This window comes from Triturus cristatus, chromosome 4_2 (assembly GCF_964204655.1).
Source record: "Triturus cristatus chromosome 4_2, aTriCri1.1, whole genome shotgun sequence".
Classification (NCBI taxonomy): domain Eukaryota; kingdom Metazoa; phylum Chordata; class Amphibia; order Caudata; family Salamandridae; genus Triturus; species Triturus cristatus.
This window is the reverse complement of record NC_140586.1, coordinates 250,170,341-250,191,279: the sequence shown is the minus strand read 5'-3', so window position 1 is coordinate 250,191,279 and position 20,939 is coordinate 250,170,341. Positions and strand designations below refer to the sequence as shown.

Sequence of the window (20,939 nt, the reverse complement as noted above, 5' to 3'; positions counted from 1 at the left end):
TATGTTTTCTCATTTTCTTTTCTTGCAGAACCCCCAATCCCCGCTGTACCCTTCCTATTCCTTTTCCCTCGCCTGATTGCCCTGGTACTCTGTGTTTCTATAACCAGAGCCGGGGACGTCTGGAGGTGGAACCCTTGTGCTTCACTCAAATCTACAAGATTCACAGCGGACGTGACAGAATTACGCGCCCACGAAATTCATTCTTGGGGTTCGAGTAAAGCACAAGTATGGCCTTGTTAGACGACGTGCTGCAGGCCTTGCTGTTGGTGCAGCAGGAACTGGCTGCCTCAAAGGCTGAAACGGCCGCCCTGAAAGAAAGGGTGGATAGACAGGGTAGGAATCCATTTGACGCCACGCCATCTTCGGCCCCCATACAGGTGAATGTGTCACCTCCCATTCCCCTGGCTAGCCCGGAGAGGTTCTCGGGGGATCCTCTCAAGATCCAAACCTTTCTGACGCAAATAGCCTTGCACTTCTCGTGCAAACCCGCTTCCTTTCCGTCTAACCATTCGAGGGTGGCTTTTGCGATTTCGTGCATGACGGGGGACGCGGCCAATTGGGCCGTGCCCTTGGTCAAGTACGACGATCCTCTGTTGTCGGATTGGAATGCCTTTCGAAGCGAGTTCGAGCGGGTGTTCGATCGAAGGGCCACCACGTTCTCGGCTGACCGAGAATTGTTGGAACTTCGACAAGGTAAACAGGAACTAGTGACTTACCTGACCCACTTCAACCGTCTCATTGCCGAAACTGCATGGTCAGAGGAAAAAAGAATGTCCCTTTATTACCAGGGTTTAAGAGACAACATGAAGGATGTGCTGGCTCAAATAGACCCTCAGCCCTCCACGTACACAGATTTGATGAACCTCACGTTAAGGCTAGATCACAGATTGTCCGAACGTAAGGGAGAGAGGGTGTACGTCCCGGTCGATAAAACCGAGAGTGGATCCGGAAACGCCAGGACCGCTTCGTCTGGCCAGGCCGAACCTATGGAGGTGGGTGCGATCCGGGCCCCGTTGTCTAGGGCCGAAAGAGAAACCCGCAGAAGTGCAGGATTATGCATGTACTGCGGAAAAAAGGGGCACTATGTCCGGGAGTGCCCCGTAAAACCCAAAAAGAGCGGGTATGCCGGGGTGAAGAAAGTGGTGGTAGCCGTGTTGCAGGCATCTATCCCAGACACTCGGCCTACAGAAGAGGGGGTCACGAGACCTGAAATCCGTGCGCTTCAGTTGCCTTCTCTGGCGATAATAGACTCGGTCGCATCTGAAGCCCACGTTATGTTAACCATGCGCCTAATGGTGGGACCGCAAGAACATGAGATCAGAGTGATGGTTGACTCCGGGGCCACAGGGAATTTCGTGGATAGCGGGTTGGTGAAGCGGCTAGGGTTGAGGCGCATTCCAAGAACGAGTCCGGAAACGGTATGGGCAGTCGATGGAAAGCCACTTAAATCAGGGCCCATCACGGAAGTCACTGAACCTTTGACCCTGACCAAACCTGGATCTCTTTGGGATCATGTGGAGGAGGTAGCCTTCAACATCATTGAGTCACCCCAGTATGAGGTAATATTAGGAATGCCTTGGTTAACAACCCATAATCCCACGATAGATTGGAAAAAGAAAATGGTGGGGTTTGAAACCGAATACTGCAAAGAGGAGTGTGCGAACGCTCACCGAACCCATCTTCTTGCACTCACCCAGGGGTATCACCTTCTCACTGCTGCAGAGAAAGAAACAGTCCTTCCCGCAGTATATGACAAGTATAGGGAAGTGTTTAGCGAGAGCAAAGCAGAACACCTGCCACCACACCGCGTTTACGACTGCCAAATAGACCTGATCCCTGGGGCGCTCATGCCTTCTTGTAGAGTGTATGCCTTGTCTGAACCAGAGACAGAACATCTGCGACAATACTTAGAACATTATGTAGACATAGGGTTCATCAGGCCCTCCCGTTCTCCCGCCGCTTCGCCCCTTTTCTTTATCAAGAAAGCTAACGGCGACTTGAGGACATGCATCGATTATCGCGTTTTGAATAAGAACACGGTACGGAACCGTTACCCTCTTCCACTCATCCCTGTCTTGCTGGACCAGGTGGAGGAGGCAACCATTTACACCCGACTGGACTTGAGAGGGGCCTATCACCTGGTTTGGATAAGGGAGGGAGATGAGTGGAAGACGGCGTTCAAGACGCGATATGGCCTTTTTGAATACAGGGTAATGCCGTTCGGGCTGTGTAACGCCCCAGCGGCTTTCCAATACTTTCTGGATGATGTACTCAAGGAGCACATAGATAAAACCACAGTGGTCTACATAGATGATATCCTGATTTATTCTGAGGATCCCAGAGCTCACAGCACACACGTGTCACAAATCTTGCACAAGCTGAGAGAGAACAATTTGTTTTGCAAGTTGAGCAAGTGCGAATTTCATGTCGAGAGGGTGGAATTCCTGGGAGTGATTTTAAGTCCTTCTGGATTGAGTATGGCTGAGAGAAAAGTGTCTGCAGTACAAGAGTGGCCTACCCCTAAAACAGTTAGAGATGTACAGTGTTTTCTGGGCTTTTCTAATTATTATAGGAGATTCATCTCTCACTTCTCACAGCTCGTCTCTCCTCTTACTCGTTTGTTGAGAAAAGGACACCCGTTTTCATGGACTCAGGAAGCTATGCGGGCGTTCTGCGAGCTAAAACAAGCGTTCACTACAGCTCCGATCCTACACCATCCCCGATCCGAAGCACCTTTCGTAGTGGAGGCAGACGCTTCTGACATTGCGGTGGGGGCGGTGCTCTCACAACGTGAGGAACAGTCAGGACAGCTGCATCCCGTAGCCTTTCTATCGAGGAAATTAACACCGGCTGAAGCAAACTACACCATAGCTGAAAAGGAGTTACTAGCAATTAGAAAGGCGTTTCAGGAATGGAGACACTACCTGTGGGGGGCCAAACATCCGGTAACTGTATACACCGACCACCAGAATTTGCAATATCTAAAAACTGCTAGGCATCTCACGCAAAGACAGATGCGCTGGATGCTGCTTTTTGCTGGCTTTGACTTTGTCATAACTTTCCGACCTGGTTCGGAAAACAAAAAAGCAGATTTGCTATCATGACAAGATGGAGAACATGTGCCTCGCAGGGAAGTCACCGAGGCCATCATCCCCCCAGAGAAAGTGATATGTGTTATCAGGGCGGACACGTTTTTGACCTCTGTAAGAACACACCACACCGTGATGCAATGGCTTCACTGGGAGGAACAGGGGGTGGACCGGCTCATGAAAGGAGGATTGCCTTTTTTCCGCAGCCGTCTGTTCGTTCCGTCAGTGGCGCTGCAGCACCAGGCTTTCGTGTGGTGTCATGAGTCACTGATAGTGGGTCACCCCGGGTGCACAAAAACTCTTCAGCTGCTACAACGCCACTTTTGGTGGGAACGCATGAAGGAGGACGTCCGACGATGGATACAACAGTGCGACATGTGCGCACGAGCCAAGGGAGACCGCTCGAAAGCCAAAGGCAAGTTGGTCCCGATGCCGTCTCCCGCAGGACCCTGGCAAAACATCAGCATGGATTTCGTGGTGGGCCTGCCAATGGACCAGGGATGCAATGCGATCATGGTTGTGGTGGACAGCCTCACAAAGATGGGCCATTTCGTACCGTGCAAAAACCTACCCTCGGCCAGTCAGACCGCCCAGCTGTTGTTGTCGCATGTGGTAAGACTTCATGGATTTCCAAGAGTGATTGTGTCGGACAGAGGCCCGCAGTTCATCGCGTGGTTTTGGAAAACATGGTGCACGGCGCTGCAAGTAGAGGTGGCCACGTCCACCAGCTTCCACCCACAGACGGGCGGTCAGACCGAGCGTCTCAATCAAACGCTCAAAACGTATCTTAGGTGCTACTCCAAGGAAGCAAGTGCGTCGTGGGTGTCGATGCTATGGCTGGCTGAAATCTCTTATAACAATGCGTGGCATAGTTCCATCAAAGAATCACCCTTTCGGACTAACTACGGGTATCATGCCAAGGTCCTTCCTTTGTCCTTCCCCACGGAAACACAAGACCAGCCAGCCCTGGCTGCCCAGCTGCGGGTTCTGGGGAAACTGCACGAGTGCCTGAAGACGGCTCTGGAGAGGGCTAAGGGCAGGTACAAGGCCTAGGCGGACCGCCGCAGGCAGGAAGGACCGGTGTATCAACCAGGCGAACGAGTGTGGTTGTCTACAAAATACCTCCGGTTCAAGTTGCGCAGTGTTTTCCATCCACAATTCATAGGTCCATATCCCGTGGTTCGCCGCGTGGGCTCTGTGGCTTATAGATTGGCGTTGCCCGCCTCTTTGCGCATCCATCCGGTGTTCCACTGCAGCTTATTAAATCCGGCGGGGGGGGGGCTCGGAGGGTGGCTGCCCCACCGATTTGCAGAGACGGCCATGTGGAATACGAAGTGCGAAGGGTGTTGGATTCACGCTATCGGAGGGGTCGGCTGTGGTACCTCCTGGCCTGGAAGGGCTACTCGGCGGAGGAGGATTCCTGGGTCCCGGCTTCGGACGTCCACGCTCCAGAGGCAGTGCGTTCGTTCCACGCCCGTTTCCTAGACAAGCCTGGTCCTAGGAGGCGCACGGAAGGGGGGCATACTGTCAGGCGCTGATCAAGGGCGCCTACAGAGGATACAGTCGGAAGAAGACTACCATAACCAGAATCCCCGGCTGCACAAAGGAGGGGCCAAGGAGGGGCCTAAGCGGGTAAATACGCGCGTCAAGAGCCAATCGAGGCGCGTAATTCTGGAATTTGGATTCACGTTGGTGCAGACGCCCATCGCAGAGCGAGGAAGACGCTGGTGCTAGCGTCCACGACATCGATGGGATCTGGTATTCAGCCGTGGTAATCCCGGAACTTCAACGCGGGACGCTGAAGTAAGCGTTGCCGCGTTCTAAAACTTCAGGACTGGGGAGAGGTGCGGAGAGAACTGCTTCACAGCGGACTTCGAGACCGCCGCCGTGGTAATCCCGGAAATCCAACGCGGGACGCTGAAGTAAGCGTCACCGCGTTCAAAAACCTCAGGATTGTGGAGAGGTTCGGAGAACTGATTCACGAAACGGACTACGAAATCGCCGCCGTGGGAAGTACGGACGGATACAGGTATCACAGGAACCCGAGAGGGGCGGCCCCGTTCAGTACTGTATACTTGACTGCGAGACATTTGTATTACCGTAACTTTAATTATTATTTGGAAGCGGAAGCTCTGACTCTGAAGTGCTGCGAGAACGAGTGTTAGGTATTAGGGTTGCAAGACGTTTGGTTTGCCTTCGCTCACGTTAGTCTCGCCTTTGCTCACGTTAGTCTTGCCTTCGCTCACGCTAGTCTTGAAACTCTGAATCTCTAAATGAAGATAATGCTGGAGGTTGCACTGGGGTAAGGCAGGCCATTGAGCAGGAACCAAGGAAACGCTCAGTAGTGCAAATTAAACTTGGGGAGGCAGACAGGGGAAAGAGAGGGAGACGAGACTGTTCTTTTTCCTAATTGGTATTGAAGGGGGATGATCCTCTCGTTGTTGGTTTGTCGATGGTTACACTGCAGGTGTAGCAGTATGTCTGAGATGACACATCAGTCATATGCCAATAGTGAGACCTGAATGAGAGTAGGTTGATTTGTATATGTTTTCTCATTTTCTTTTCTTGCAGAACCCCCAATCCCCGCTGTACCCTTCCTATTCCTTTTCCCTCGCCTGATTGCCCTGGTACTCTGTGTTTCTATAACCAGAGCCGGGGACGTCTGGAGGTGGAACCCTTGTGCTTCACTCAAATCTACAAGATTCACAGCGGACGTGACATGGACTAGGCAAAGGCCTCTCTACCTTCAGAGAACAAAGAGAAAAGTAGTATAAATATAGGGACCCAGACCCCAAGACTTTAGATCACTTCTGGAACAACAAGAAGAAACCTCTGTCAAGTCAAAGAACCAAAGGAAGCTGTAGGAGTGGACTGCCCCCTGTTAGTGCGCTGTGTTGCTGGGTTGGCCTACAGTGATGTCTTCAGCGCCAAGGAGAGGAGAAGGAACTTTTGTGTGTACTTCATCATCTTGCAGAATATTTCTCCAAGGGCTTGAACTTGTGCTTGCCTCCTGCTGAAGTCTCAGGGACAACAGACTTCACCACCAGCTCCCCCCTGAATTTCCTTGCTGGGAATTCTATCTGCAGAAGCCTGCGTGTCGCTGGGAGCTGGAAGCGCGACGCAACAAGCAGAAGCGTGTCGCCACCATAGCTGTAGGCATCGCATCGCCGGAGAAGCGTCCCGCCGCCGCATCTCCCAGAAGGTGTCTTCGTCGCAGCTATCTGCTGTCGCATCACCGGAGAAGCGTGTCGCAACCGTGAGGGTCACCGTCGCATCACCGGAGAAGCGTGTCGGGGGCCTGTCGCGGCTCCAAAGTACAGAGTCACCGCAAGGCTGCCAGGGCGTGTACGCATCTTTTCACATCATCGCATCAAGGGCGCCATCTTATCGCATCGCACCGGATTGTCGCATCGCATCGAGGTGCCATCTTGCCGCTTCGCAACCGGACTGCAGCACGAGAATCTACGCATCACCTCCTCTCCGGTAAGGATCAAGACGCATCCCCTACTCTGCGCAAGCATTGAGGCACGACGCATCGTCTCCCCCGAAGCAAGGAACCGACGAATCTCCAACGCTGTGAGCCTTTTGTTTATTTTGCGTTACGCATCCAGGTACTTTTGTGAGAACTGTGTCGCATTTATCACCAACTTGAACTAAGCTAATTCTACCATCTTTAAGTCAATTTTGAGTACAGTATTGTGGATTTTTGTCGTTTGTGGTCTTGTGTTAAGTCTATATAAAGAATACTTATTTTTATAAAAACCTCTGTGGTGTCCATCTGTAGTGTTTTCACTGTATTGCTGTATGTGTTCACAAATGGTTAACACACTGCCACTGAGACAAGCGTGTCTGCTCGTGCTAAGCTACCAAGGGGGTGAGCAGGGGTTATCCAGTAGTGTAATCCCCTTTCCCTGACTTAGAAGCAAGGGTCCCTATTTGGTCAAAGGTACCTACCTCTGCCAACTAGAGACCCCTGGTTCTAACACTTGCCATCCAATTTTGGAGACAAAGCACAGAGACTGGGGTCCTGGTTAGCAGGATCCCAGTCAGACTAGTCTGAAACAGCATTACACCAGGCAAAACAATGGGGGTAACCATGAAAGTAGATTCTACTTTCCTACAGCATCTCATGCACATCTATTGTGCAATTCCTTATATATGGAGGTTACATTTGTTGTGTTTTTTGAGTTTACATGGGATGTTTCTACATGCTGAAGTGGTTTGTGGAGAGATAGCACACTCCTACGTGGGATACTTACAATATTGTAGACATTTGTCATACAAATTAGGTTGAGCTGAGGTAATAGCCTAATATTCAGCTTGTAAATGGCATATTCCCATTGTTATCTAGAGTTGGAAGTGACACCCAGGTTTCAGACTTTGCTTGCTAGGGTTCATTTGGGAGTGACAGAAGAGTGACCTGTCGCATACACTCATTACATGTCATAATGCTAAATACATTCTGCAAGAGTGGCTGCTGTTGAAACCATATCATGCTACTGAGTGCCAGACCAACAGATTTTTACCCTCTCTCTCCTCTGTGGACCTGCCACTCAATATTGTCCTCATGTTCTAAATATTCATTTTGTAATATGTATTAGAAAATTGGAATGTTGGGCACTCCACTGAAGACAGTGGTGTGCTCCTGGCTTCTAATGGCTGTGAGAAGCCTGGAGCTCCAACATTCCAATGTTGCCGTTCACAGCTGTTGCTGTGAACCAAAGGACTCACACAGCTTGCTGAGAATTTATTTCGCTCCTTTTGAGTCTTTGTATTATTTGTTAGAACATTCTGCCCTCTAGTGGCAGATTTTTCTAATAGATTTATAGCCCTCTGTAGCTGGGCTATACCAGTCCAGCTCCCTTATTAAAGGCCCTCGCCCTTTAACACTGGAGCAGGCCTTTATTGGCCGGTATAGTCCACTATAGTGGGGTACAAGGCTATAACATAACAACAGCAATGTAAAAATTGCACCTGGGTTCAAAATACTACCTTATTTCGCCTTTCGGCACTCTGATTGATGCCTATGGGGGCGTAGCCCGTGATACATGAAGCCACACATACATAAAAATAAAATAAATAAATTGAACTTGCTGACACTGTGTACTTTTCGTAACATGCAAATGCAATTTCTGAGATTTTTTTTTCTCTCCCTTTCACAGAGGTCTGACAAACTGGGCTGCATCATCCTGGGTCCCACCTGTTCATTTGCCACTTTTCAGCTGGTGACGTAAGTACCAGAGTATATTTTGGACGTCAGTCACTAGTAGGTAAACAAAGATGGACAGAGCACCGGTCCTACGGTGTACCCTTTTGGAGAAGATGAAAGTGCACAACCCAAAAAGCAGTAGGATGTTATACCTCCAAAATACGTTTCCTCTTTGCTAAATTCAACCTTCTTCAATGGATCCTATTTGAGAATTTATATATGTCCCTTGTTGAGCCATCTTTTCACATCCAGTGTTGGTGAAGGGTTTAGGTAACTTCTGGTATTTCTACAAACATTCACGCTTTTCATCTCTAGTGAGAGGAGGGCAACATATGCTAAGGCAGGCTAGTAAACATGACCTTTCTGTTCACTGTCCTTACTGGGAGGTGTCTGACCCAGGGAGGGCGGAGTTCTGCTAATGGGGTTACCAGTGTGCCTCTTGGGGAGTTTGTGTAGGGGTTTCAGAAACTCTAGAGCTGGGTTCTGCTCCTGATATAAGACAACAATGCTAAGTAGAAATGGAGTGTTTCAGTCAGACTCGGTTACACATGCTGCGCACCCTGGAGCCTCATTTGAAGGCTGCACGGTGGGGGTGCAGTGGCAGATAGCCCCCCTAAAACCCAGAAAGGTCCTGTTCCAGGCACCCTTCAGACTTCTCGGTCGTAGCACGAGCGTGGTCTCCAGGCCTATAGAAGGAACAGAGAGCAGCATTGGCTTTCTCTTTAAAGGACACTTTAAAGCATCTGTGGGCGCTTGTGCTCGGGCTCTATATTCTTCTGTTCTCTGGACAACTACTAAGACAGATCCCCCGGTGTTCAAGGTGGTTCAGTCTGGTGGGCACGAGCTCAGCTCCTCCCCGTGGAACAGTCTCATTATGTCGTCATAGTCACCGGAATCTTGAAACTATTCAGTGACTAGTACTTACCCTGCTCCGTTTCTCCGTCCATGTGTCTATGTTTCTAACTGCGAGAGCTGCCCAGTGCTTAATTTGAGCGGTGTGGTTGCAGGTCCGGCACTATTTTTTTGGGGACCTGCAATTTATTTTTCATTATCACACTTTGACCCAGAACAGGAAAGAGAGTGGCGGAAAATTGGGAAAGGAGGAGGAAGAAAAAGACAGAAAACGATAGCAAAAGGAGAACGCATGGATGAAAAAGAAAGGTGAGAAAATAGGCAGCGAATGTATGGTGGCGAATGAAAAAGGTATGTGTTGGAATCCAGACTAGGCACCCTTGGGAATAGCAACCCCAGCGTTCGGCAGCGTCAGCCGTGGGCATCTGAGGAAAGCTGTGGGCCCCTGCACTTAATCGTTGTTGGAAAGGCGTTCTCCGGGGGGCTTCGGAATACGTTCCGGACCACCCTTCGACCCACCTCTCCCAGAGTTAGGCCGAGCAAGGGCGGGGAGGCCCTTCCTGGAAGGGTCTCGTTCCTAGGATCGCACACGCGGAGCTTGCACTCTCGGACAGAGGGACACCACACAGTAGTTCTTCGTAAGACAGTACTTTATCGATAGCTTTTAGGGACCTTTATGATCCGAAATGCAGGTATTGAAGCAACGCCACAAGCGGCGATAATTTCGTGATGGGGTATGGGGGTAGCGGGACAGTCTCTGAGTTCAGTGTCTCTGCGGAGTATCCTTCGCACAGCTCTCAATCCTCGAGCTGGGGGATGTTGTTTCTCTTGGCAATTTCTGCCGATTCCTCTAGAGGAGAGTGCCGCGAGTCACTCAGCAGGCACAGGTGGTTTCGGAGTCGGGGAGCCGCGACGGCGTCAGCAGGGCTCAGATGGTTCAGAGTTCTGGGAGCCGCGACAGCGTCAGCAGGGCTCCGATGGTTCAGAGTTCGGGGAGCCGCGACAGCGTCAGCAGGGCTCAGATGGTTCAGAGTTCGGGGAGCCGCGACAGCGTCAGCAGGGCTCAGATGGTTCAGAGTTCGGGGAGCCGCGACAGTGTCAGCACGGCTCAGATGGTTCAGAGTTCGGGGAGCCGCGGCAGCGTCAGCAGGGCTCTCGTAGGTCCAGGTCTTCTCTGCCTCCCGTCCCTTCAGCACCCCTTGTTATACTCCCCCTCCTCTTTGAAGTCCGGAGTCCTCGCGGAGAGGGGTCTTGGTGCCTGGGGCGGTGTGTCGGGATTTCCTGTCGCTCGGCCCTTTGATCTGTTCAGGTGGGTCTGGGAGGGCCTCCAGACGCCCAGCAGGCGAGGCGCCCGCTCACCGGGGGCCTGGTGGCCGATCGAAACCCTCCTGGGGGAGGAGACCAGAGGTGTGACAGGGACGGTGTCTCCTGGTTTGACTTGGGGGCTTCTCGCTCTCTCTGCCGGGCATGCGTGGTAGGGTCTAGAGTGTTGCTGGGGCCTTGGCCGGCCATCGGGTTGTTGGGCCATGGTGACCGGAAGTCTGTGACATCGGGAATCAGGTGCGGTTGTAGGGTGGCTGGCTGGTCGGGAGGGCCCACGCCACGAGGCCGGTCTCACACGTGCCCCCCCCCAGCTGAAAGGCGGGGAGAACTACCCATCCACTTGGGGGTTCTCCTCGGTGAAGCGGAGTCCCGGGGCGATGCTCCACAGTGAAGTCCATCCCCTGGAGGGAGATTGACCATCGTAGCAGCTTGGGGTTTTCTCCTCTCATCTGCATCAGCCACCGCAAGGGTCAATGATCCGTTTGAACCCGGAAGTGGGTTCCGAACAAGTAGGGCCGTAGCGTTTTGAGTGCCCAGACTACTGCGAAGGTCTCTCTTTCAATGGTGCTCCACCGCTGTTCTCGAGGTAGCAACCTTCGGCTGATGAAGGCTATGGGCTGATCGATGCCCTCGTCGTTGAACTGTGAGAGGACTGCCCCGATGCCGTGCTCCGAGGCGTCCGTCTGGACCACAAACTCCTGAGAGTAGTCGGGGGCTTTGAGTACCGGAGCGGTACATATAGCGGCTTTCAAGGCGTCGAATGCTTTTTGGCACGGGGGAGTACATTGTATTTTCTTCGGGTGTTTTTTGGAGGTTAACTCTGTGAGGGGGCCTGCGATGCTGCCATAGTTCTTAATGAACCTCCGGTAGTAACCGGTGAGGCCCAGGAAGGCCTGGACTTCCGTTTGGGCGGTTGGGGGTTCCCAGGACAAGATGGCGTCGATCTTCGGCTGGAGGGGGGCGACCTGCCCGCTTCCCACCTGGTGCCCCAGATAGATCACTGAGCCTTGTCCAATTTGACATTTACTGGCTTTGATGGTTAGGCCGGCCTGGCACAGGGCCAGCAGTACTTGCCGGAGGTGCTGGAGGTGCTCGGTCCACTGGGAGCTGAATACTGCTATGTCGTCTAGGTACGCTGCACTGAGCCCCTCCAGCCCGGCCAGGACCCTGTTCACCAGCCGCTGGAAGGTGGCCGGGGCATTCTTCATTCCAAACGGCATCACCCTGAAGCGGTAGTGCCCATCCGGGGTGGAGAAGGCGGAGCGCTCCTTGGCTCCCTCAGTGAGCGCAATCTGCCAGTATCCGCAGGTTAGGTCGAAAGTGCTGAGGTATCGAGTGGCCCCAAGGCGGTCGATGAGCTCGTCTGCGCGGGGGATAGGGTGAGCGTCCGCTCGGGTGACCGCATTGAGTCCCCTGTAGTCCACACAGAACCTCAGCTCGGGGGCGACACCAGGGGCAGCCGCTTTCGGGACCAGGACTACCGGGCTGGCCCGGGGGCTGTCGGAGGGTTCAATCAACCCGAGGGCCAACATCTTGGTTACTTCGGTCTGGATGCAGGTTCGGACCCGATCAGGGACCCGGTAGGCTCGGTGTCTACGTCGTGGACACACCAGTCGGTGACCCTAGGGGTTAGGGAGAAGAGGTCGGTGAATTGTCTTAGTAGCCGGCGGCAGTCGTCGGACTGTTGGGGGGTGAGGGTGGTTGACAGTCTCACCCCCTCTACGGAGCCATCTGTCTCTTTAGCACACAGGGGGTCTGGAAGGGGCTCTGTGTCTTCTTCAGTCCCATCGTCGGTGGCCAGGAGCAAACTCAACTCCGTCCTCACAAAGTGGGGTTTGAGGCGGTTCACGTGGAGGACCCGGAGGGGGTTCCGCGGGGACTGCACATCAACTAGATATGTAACTTGGCTCTTCCGCTCGACCACCTTGAAGGGACCAGTCCACTTGTCTTGGAGGGCGCAGGGTTTCACCGGGGCCATGACCCAGACTTGTTGGCCCGGCTGAAACTCGACCAGCGTGGCATTCTGGTCATACCAGCGCTTCATCTCTTCTTGGCTAGCCTCGAGGTTTGCCTCGGCGAGTTCTCGGAATTTCCGGGTCTGGTTGCGAAGCGCCAGGATATAGCGGAACACGTCAGGAGGGGTCCCCCGGAGAGAGTCGTTTCCCAGCCCTCCTTGACCAGGCTCAGGGGCCCCCGGACGGGGTGTCCGTACAGCAATTCGAACGGGCTGAACCCCAGAGATTTTTGGGGAACCTCCCGGTAGGCGAACAGGAGGCACGGGAGGAGGACGTCCCATCTCCGGCGTAGGGGTTCTTCGAGGCCCATGATCATCCCCTTCAGGGTCCTGTTAAATCGCTCGACTAGGCCATTCCCTTGGGGGTGGTGAACTTGTATGATACCCCGCACTGCTGCCATAGGGACCTCATGTATTTGGAGATAAAGTTCGTGCCACGATCACTCACGACTTCGCGAGGGAACCCCACGCGGGAGAAGATCCCCATCAAGGCCCGGCCTACCACAGGGGCCGTCACGGTGCGGTGGGGAATGGCCTCGGGGTAGCGGGTGGCATGGTCCACCAGGACGAGGATGAATCGGTGGCCCTGGGCGGTCTTGGGATCCAGGGGTCCCACGATGTCGATCCCCACCCACTCAAAAGGGGTACTAACAACGGGGAAGGGTTGTAGCGGAGCCTTGCGCTTCCCCCCACTCTTTCCGCTGGCCTGGCACGTGAGGCATGACTTGCAGTGGGTCTCCACATTCGCTCGCATCTTGGGCCAGTAGAAGTGGATAACTAGTCGCTGGTAGGTCTTGTCTTGGCCTAAGTGTCCTGCCAGGGGTACATCATGGGCTAGGCCCAGGAGGAGACTTCGGAAGCGCAGGGGTACCACCAGTACTCGGGCCGATCCCAGCTCAGCCGACTTCTGTTCGCTGTACAGGAGACCGTTTTCCCAATATATCCAGTGTGTGCCGGACTGGTCGCCTGCTGCCTGGGCTTCAGCCTGCTGTCGGGGTCCAATGAGGGAAGGGCAGGTGGCCTGTTCCTGGCAGAATTCTTCTCGGGAGGGACCTCCCTCGCAGTGCCACTGGGCCATCTCGGACAGGTCCCCGAGCTCGGTCAGGGGCTCGGAATCTGGATGCACCGACCCATTATCGTGAACGGTTTCTTCTTCCGGAAGAGGGTCGTCGGGCTCGGGTAGTGCGTCCCGGACCTCGGGGACAGCGACTGTGTTCAGCGGCATGGCCTCAACTCCCTCGGAGGAAGGCAATCGGCAGTCATAGAGCGCGTGGTGGCGCATACCCATTCGGGTAGGCCCATCATCTCTAGATGGGCTCTTCGTTCCACTTGTCCCCACGGGGAACTCTCGAGGTCGTTGCCCAGGAGGCAGTCTACGGGTTGGGAGGTTCGGACTGCCACCCTCAATTTACCGGTGACTCCCCCCCATTCGAAGGGTACCAGGGCCATTCGGCATAGGCTCTCGGAATTGTCCGAAGATATGACTGGACAGAAGGCGTCGGGCAGGATCTGGTCTTCGGAGACCAGGTGGCAGTGGACCTCTGTGACACTCGCCCCGGTGTCGCAGAGGCCCTCGATGCGGTGACCGTTGACCGTCACCTGCTGTCGGTACTTCTTCGTGTTGGCGGGTAGGGGTGTTCCGGGGACCATCTCTCGGTCCCCTAGGGAGACCAGGGCCATGGCGGCTGGTTCCCACTCTTCGGAATCTTCCATCTCTTCTCCTAGGGCTACGGAGGCCATTTGACGTGCCGGAGGGGTTGTCGTTGCGGGTCGTTGGTACATGGGACACTGGGGGTCACTGGCATAGTGTCCGGTCTGTTGGCAGTGGAAACAGGTGATCTTGACTCAGGGTCCTGACCTCCCCGGTGGCCCGGTGCTGGCTGGAGGTGGGGCTGGAAAGTGCGGAGGTTAGCCTCTGGGGGGACTGTGCTGGGAGCCCCCCGGGAATTCCCTCGGTCGGCCCTGGTTCCCTCCGCCCCTCTGGCGGGGGGGTCCCTGACTGTGGCGACCGTAGTCTCCCACAGGACCCCGGGAGGCCCGGGTGTTCACCCATCGGTCAGCCTCGACGGCTAGTTTTCGCGGGTAAGTGAGCTTGCTGTTCAGGAGGTGCTGGCGTAACTCCACAAAGCAATTGGTGGACAAGTGTTCCCACGCGATTAGATCGAACAACTCCTCAAAGGTGGAGACCTCGCTGCCCTTGATCCACCCGTCCAAGGCCCGGCTGTAAAAGTTCACATACTCTACCCATGTGGTACCGGGTATCTTCTTGCAGTCTTGAAACCGTTGCCGGTACATCTCGGGGGTGAGCCCATATCTGGCTACTAGGGCCTCTTTCATGTGGCTGTAGGAGTTCAGCACCGTGGAGGGCAGGTCCAGTAGGGTATCTCTCCCCTCGCTCAGGAACCGGCCCCACAAACCAGCCCCCCAGTCTTTCTGCGGAACTCGGTGGGAGGTCATGGCCACTTCGTAGGCCTTGAACCATTGCTGGATGTCGTCGTTTTTGTAGTATTCCTTCACCACATCCTTGGGATTTGGACCTTTGGTTCCACGGTGGAGGAGGATGGTTGATTTCCCAAGAGTCTGGACTCTTCCCTTTTAGCCTTGAGCTCGATCTCCTTCAGGCTGCGTTCGTCTTCTAGTTGGAGTTTTCTTTCTTCGTGTTCTCTCTGGCGTTTTTTTTCCTCAAGTTCTCCTTGTAGGCATAATTGTTCTACCGCCAACTTTTTCTCGGCCAGTTTTAGCTCTCCCTCGATTTTCAGTTTCGCTAGTTCTAGTTCGTGGTTGCGGCCCCTTTCTCGGTCTGCTAGTTCCTCCGGGGATAGGCCCCCTTCTGGGGCACTGCTCCTTACCGGGATGCTTCGTGGTTCGTTTGGCGGCTCTCTTTCTGTTTGGGCCAGGGAAGCTCCTGCCTCGACCCAGGTCTTCAATGCTCCCTGGAAATCTTCTTTTGTGCTTAATCCGGTGGTAGCGATTCCAAGGTCTTTGCAGAATTGTTTTAATTCTCGGTGCGTATAATATTCCAACTGGTCCTCTCGGAATGTCGAGCTTGTGTAGGTGCCTGCGGCACCTATGGAGGTTTCTCCTTCCATCTCTTTCCGGTAGTGCGTCAGCCGTTTACTGCACGATCTATAGGTGTCGGCTCGGATCCCACCACTGCCACCAAATGTTGGAAAGGCGTTCTCCGGGGGGCTTCGGAATACGTTCCGGACCACCCTTAGACCCACCTCTCCCAGAGTTAGGCCGAGCAAGGGCGGGGAGGCCCTTCCTGGAAGGGTCTCGTTCCTAGGATCGCACACGCGGAGCTTGCACTCTCGGACAGAGGGACACCACACAGTAGTTCTTCGTAAGACAGTACTTTATCGATAGCTTTTAGGGACCTTTATGATCCCAAATGCAGGTATTGAAGCAACGCCACAAGCAGCGATAATTTCGTGATGGGGGTATGGGGGTAGCGGGACAGTCTCTGAGTTCAGTGTCTCTGCGGAGTATCCTTTGCACAGTTCTCAATCCTCGAGCTGGGGGATGTTGTTTCTCTTGGCAATTTCTGCCGATTCTTCTAGAGGAGAGTGCCGCGAGTCACTCAGCAGGCGCACGTGGTTTCGGAGTCGGGGAGCCACGACGGCGTCAGTAGGGCTCAGATGGTTCAGAGTTCTGGGAGCCGCCACAGCGTCAGCAGGGCTCCGATGGTTCAGAGTTCGGGGAGCCGCGACAGCGTCAGCAGGGCTCAGATGGTTCAGAGTTCGGGGAGCCGCGACAGCGTCAGCAGGGCTCAGATGGTTCAGAGTTCGGGGAGACGCGACAGCGTCAGCAGGGCTCAGATGGTTCAGAGTTCGGGGAGCCGCGACAGCGTCAGCAGGGCTCAGATGGTTCAGAGTTCGGGGAGCCGCGACAGCATCAGCAGGTCTCAGATGGTTCAGAGTTCGGGGAGCCACGACAGCGTCAGCAGGGCTCTCGTAGGTCCAGGTCTTCTCTGCCTCCCGTCCCTTCAGCACCCCTTGTTATACTCCCCCTCCTCTTTGAAGTCCGGAGTCCTCGCGGAGAGGGGTCTTGGTGCCTGGGGCGGTGTGTCGGGATTTCCTGTCGCTCGGCCCTTTGATCTGTTCAGGTGGGTCTGGGAGGGACTCCAGACACCCAGCAGGCGAGGCGCCCGCTCACCGGGGGCCTGGTGGCCGATCGAAACCTTCCTGGGGGAGGAGACCAGAGGTGTGACAGGGACGGCGTCTCCTGGTCTGGCTTGGGGGCTTCTCGCTCTCTCGGCCGGGCATGCGTGGTAGGGTCTAGGGTGTTGCTGGGGCCTTGGCCGGCCATCGGGTTGTTGGGCCATGGTGGCCGGAAGTCTGTGACATCGGGGATCAGGTGCGGTTGTAGGGTGGCTGGCTGGTCGGGAGGGCCCACGCCACGAGGCCGGTCTCACAATCGTTTACAAATTAAGCACTGGTGATGCCCTAATCTGGGCCTGCTCGAGGCCAGTTCACAGTCTAAAAACTACGCAGAGCTCCCTTGACGTGCATCAGGGCCTCTCGTCCTCCCAGGAAAGGGACCTGGGTTTACTTTTGGCTGCAATGATGTACAGTGGCGGCAATGATGTTCAGGTGCACACCTGTCTGGCGATAATCAGCCTGTGGAGTCATATAGCAGTATATAATCCTGTGTTCTGCTTATGCCTGGCTGGCAAATACCCCGCATCTGGCCTAACGCATTTTAATGTGGCGGTCCGCATCACTGCATTAAAATGCATTTTCACTCATTTTCAGCACCCTGACGGCTGCGCCCTGAGCCTGGGTGAACTAAAAACAGGTAGTACAAAGTGACCGCGGCTACGGTCGCACTGCAGCAGGGCGGTCCGAGACTCTCATTATGAGACAGCATCATAGTGCCAATCAGAGGCGCAACTAGAGCCAAATTTCGGAGGGGGCTAAGAAAAAATTTAGGGGGCGGGGGCTGAATCTTTAAGCAATAGGCAGAGTGGAGCTGCAGGGGCTCTTAGAAGGGGTGAAACAACAGCGAGGCCTCATTAACATGCAAATGGTCTTTAAAAGACCTGTGAAGTGCTCGGGTGCGGCTGTGTGTGTGCCCGGGAAGCTCTCTCATCCCGGGCTGCCACACACGACAGGGGGGGGGGGTCGAAGCCCTTTGAGTCCAATGGGTGTTGCGCGCCTGGTGCCAATATTGGCAACACACCCAACCTGCAAATACAGCAATACCATAATAAAGCACACACAAGACACATTGGTTGTTTGAGGAAACATTGCTGCAGGTTTATTTTGCATATGAAATATGCCAACATGGTGGGTCAACTTACAGGCGATCCAAGTGCAGGCAGCAAATATGCTGGCCTGCCCACCTGAAGAGTCAAATTGCACCATGACCTAACCAATTGGTGCTAACCATTTTGGGGGATTACCCCTTACATCCTGTGGACCACCAGTCCACTAATTTACTCATGCCCCTTGTGGGGGTGGAGTGTATTCAGGCAAGCCCCCAGTTGCTCAGCTTTACAACCGCCCGAAGGACTAACGGGGCGCCGTTGTTCCTCCAGGGTCCTGCCGTAAGGACTTCCTGGGGTTATTTGCCATTTGCACCCTTCTTCTGCTCCTCAAGAGGGTACCCCTATGTACCATTCAGCCTCTGGATCGCCCTGTAACTCCGCCTGCAACACATAATAACAAGTTAATAGTCTTCCTACCCTAGCCACCCTTCCAGCTGACACGCCAGGTATGCGCTAGGGAGGGAGTAGGCGTGATGCCTCGGTGTGAAAAGGATCGCCAGCTGGGCGGGGGAGGTAGATATACCTGGCCCCCCGCCCACTGGTGCCCCGGAAATGACACAGGTAGTGCCGGACCCCCGGGGAGTCCAAACACTAGCTTTGTCGGGTTTTTGCCCTCATGTGGCACTAAGGTGGCTGCCCTCCTATGAGGGCCCCCTGCGTCGGCTGCGGGCAGCCTCAATGTCATGGCAGGCAGGGAGGGCTGGAGGCTGCAGTGTCAGGCAGAGGCTATAGCCTGTGCTGCTGTAGCCAGGCGGCTGTGACAGGATTGTCAGAGCTTGATCATTTGTTTGTAGTATTGGCATTGTGAGGCCGTCAGGCTGGACTCTCTGTGCCACGTGCATCTGTGGTAAAACTGACAGCACCGAGAGGAGGGCCCAGCTTCATTTGGTTCCCGTGTTTTCAAATGGTATTGGCAGGCAGCAGTAGCATTATTCCTCTTCTCTGTGCCAGGACCCAATGAAACAAGGTGGCGCTTTGGCACAGCGAACTGTGGGGCATATTTACAAGCCCCTTGCGCCGCATGTGTGTCACTTTTTTAACACACCGGCGGCGCTGTTTGGTGCTCCATATTTACAAGGTCACGTAAAGCCCACAATGTGTGACTTTTCGTGGGCTTGTAAACACGGCCCCATTTCACACAGCACTTTGGGTCAAAGGGGTGTGCCATGGCTGTTGCTCTGGGTGTTCCCATGCAACACCCATGTATTCTGCCGTATTCCCAGATTTACAAAGTTTTGTAAACCCGGGAATGCGTCAGAATCCTATGCCTCCCAGGGGAGGAGGAAGGAGGCAAAATGAGGAGAAATACTTTTATTTCTCCTCGTTGTTTCCTCTTTCTATGCGTGCTGCATTCTGCAAAACACAAAGAAAGAGGAAAACACCTCTCATAATTGTTTTTGCACAGTGAGGTGTCCCTTCCTGCACAAAAACAATCATCCCCGCAATGCAGGCACCCTTGCACCATGGTGCAAGAGTGCCTGCGTTGGTGCATGGCAGCCAATTGTGCGCCAGTGCAGGGGCGAGCACAGGGATCTGTCATATTGTTAGAAATGTGACACATCCCTGTGCTTTGAAAGTTATGCAGCACGGCGCATCCAAAGGGCTTGAGGCACCACACTGCGTTACTTTCTTGTAAATAAGGCCCTTTGTGTACTTCTCTACAGGAAGCACTATGGGTGCAGTACAGGATGTTTTTGCGACACCAGTTAGCAGTAAGATCACAAACACATGACACTCCCTTCGCTGCCAGCCCCCCGCACGCCTGGACATGCATGTGTGCAAGGGAGTTGGAGTCTTGTGTGCGTGCAACGCAGGTGAAGCACACTGGCTCAAAAGTGCACCACCATTTAGTCTTATGAGCTCAAATGCTGCTGACTGGATGGGAGGGAATGCCTTCCGGCATTGGGTGTAGGATTGGAAAATAGAAGGAACCAGGAATGTCAGGTTTGGAGAACTGCAGCGTCCCTTCTGGACAAATGTATGGTGTTACAACACAAACATTTACAACGCATGCTTTTACAACGTGGTTTTTACATTGCAGCATCCATTACAACGCATGATTTTACATTGCGTGCCATCACAACGCATTTTTAGAAACTACATTTACAACGCATTCCATTACAATGCATACCATTACAATGCATAATACTTTTAGGGCAACAGGAGGGTAAGTGTTGGATAGTGTAGGGGTAACATTTACTATTCCCACTCCAGTGAGTACAACAGTAGGGTAAGTGTTGGATAGTGTAGGAGTAAAAATTACTATTCCCACTCCAGTGAGTGCAACAGTAGGGAAAGTGTTGGATAGTGTAGGGGTAAAAATACTATTCCCATGTACCCCAAAACCCATTCAAACCCTAAAACTTAAAAAAACTCCCCATTCCTTACCTTATCATGCATTGTAATGGCATGCGTTGTAGTGACATGCGTTGTAGTGGCATGTGTTGTAGGGACATGCGATGTAATGGCTGCGTTGTAACGGCATGCGATGTAAAGGCAGTTGCGTTATAACAGCCGCATTGTAAAGGTAGTGCGTTGTTATGACTGCGTTGTAATGGATGTTTCCCCTTCTGGACAAACCTAAGTGTTTCCCGTTCGCGGGAGAGACCTGCAAGGGAAGAGAGTGTTTGACTTTCCTGATACCCCATGGCACCCCAAGAAGCTGCAAATCACCATAGGTTTTGGGACAGGCAGAGGTGCTGGAATAACTGCAAAACTGGCGCCCACTCCCTCCGGAAGTAAGGTAGCCCCTTACACAGATCCCCTTAACCATCTTGTAAGGGACATACTGTTAAACACCTGTATGACTGTTTGATTTGATAGGGTGGCACATTTTTACACAGATGTTCAGCTGTAAGATTCAATTGGATTGGCATAAGGCTGTAGATCTGCTCATCCCGCCTCATGTGCCTAAAAGCTGCCTACTTCTAGCTATATAGTCAGCTTGGAGAATTTGAAGGTCAACCATGGGATTTCGAAGGCGTGTGAGGCAAGGGTTGGGATCTCATTTGTAATATTACTGTTCTATGGAGAGTGACATGGAGGTAATGCACCCCAGGCTTCTGTGATGGGGACAGTGAAAGCATTGGGATAATTTCAATGAGGTGATGCACAATGAGGATCCTTCAACGTCTAGAGGTTGGTGCTTCAGAATCCTGTTGCGACTCAGGGGCCAACTAAGCT

The 20,939-nt window shown here is 53.5% G+C and overlaps 1 protein-coding gene across 2 annotated transcripts in view; it reads left to right on the top strand.

The window, feature by feature from the left end:
* Positions 1-20,939, top strand: part of GUCY2C (guanylate cyclase 2C) — a 489,600-nt gene that overhangs the window by 31,617 nt on the left and 437,044 nt on the right. For both annotated transcript variants that reach the window (XM_085601431.1, XM_085601430.1), the window contains exon 3: positions 8,252-8,319. In XM_085601431.1, the coding sequence (XP_085457557.1) occupies positions 8,252-8,319 (68 nt within the window). The remainder of the gene's footprint in view (positions 1-8,251; positions 8,320-20,939) is intronic.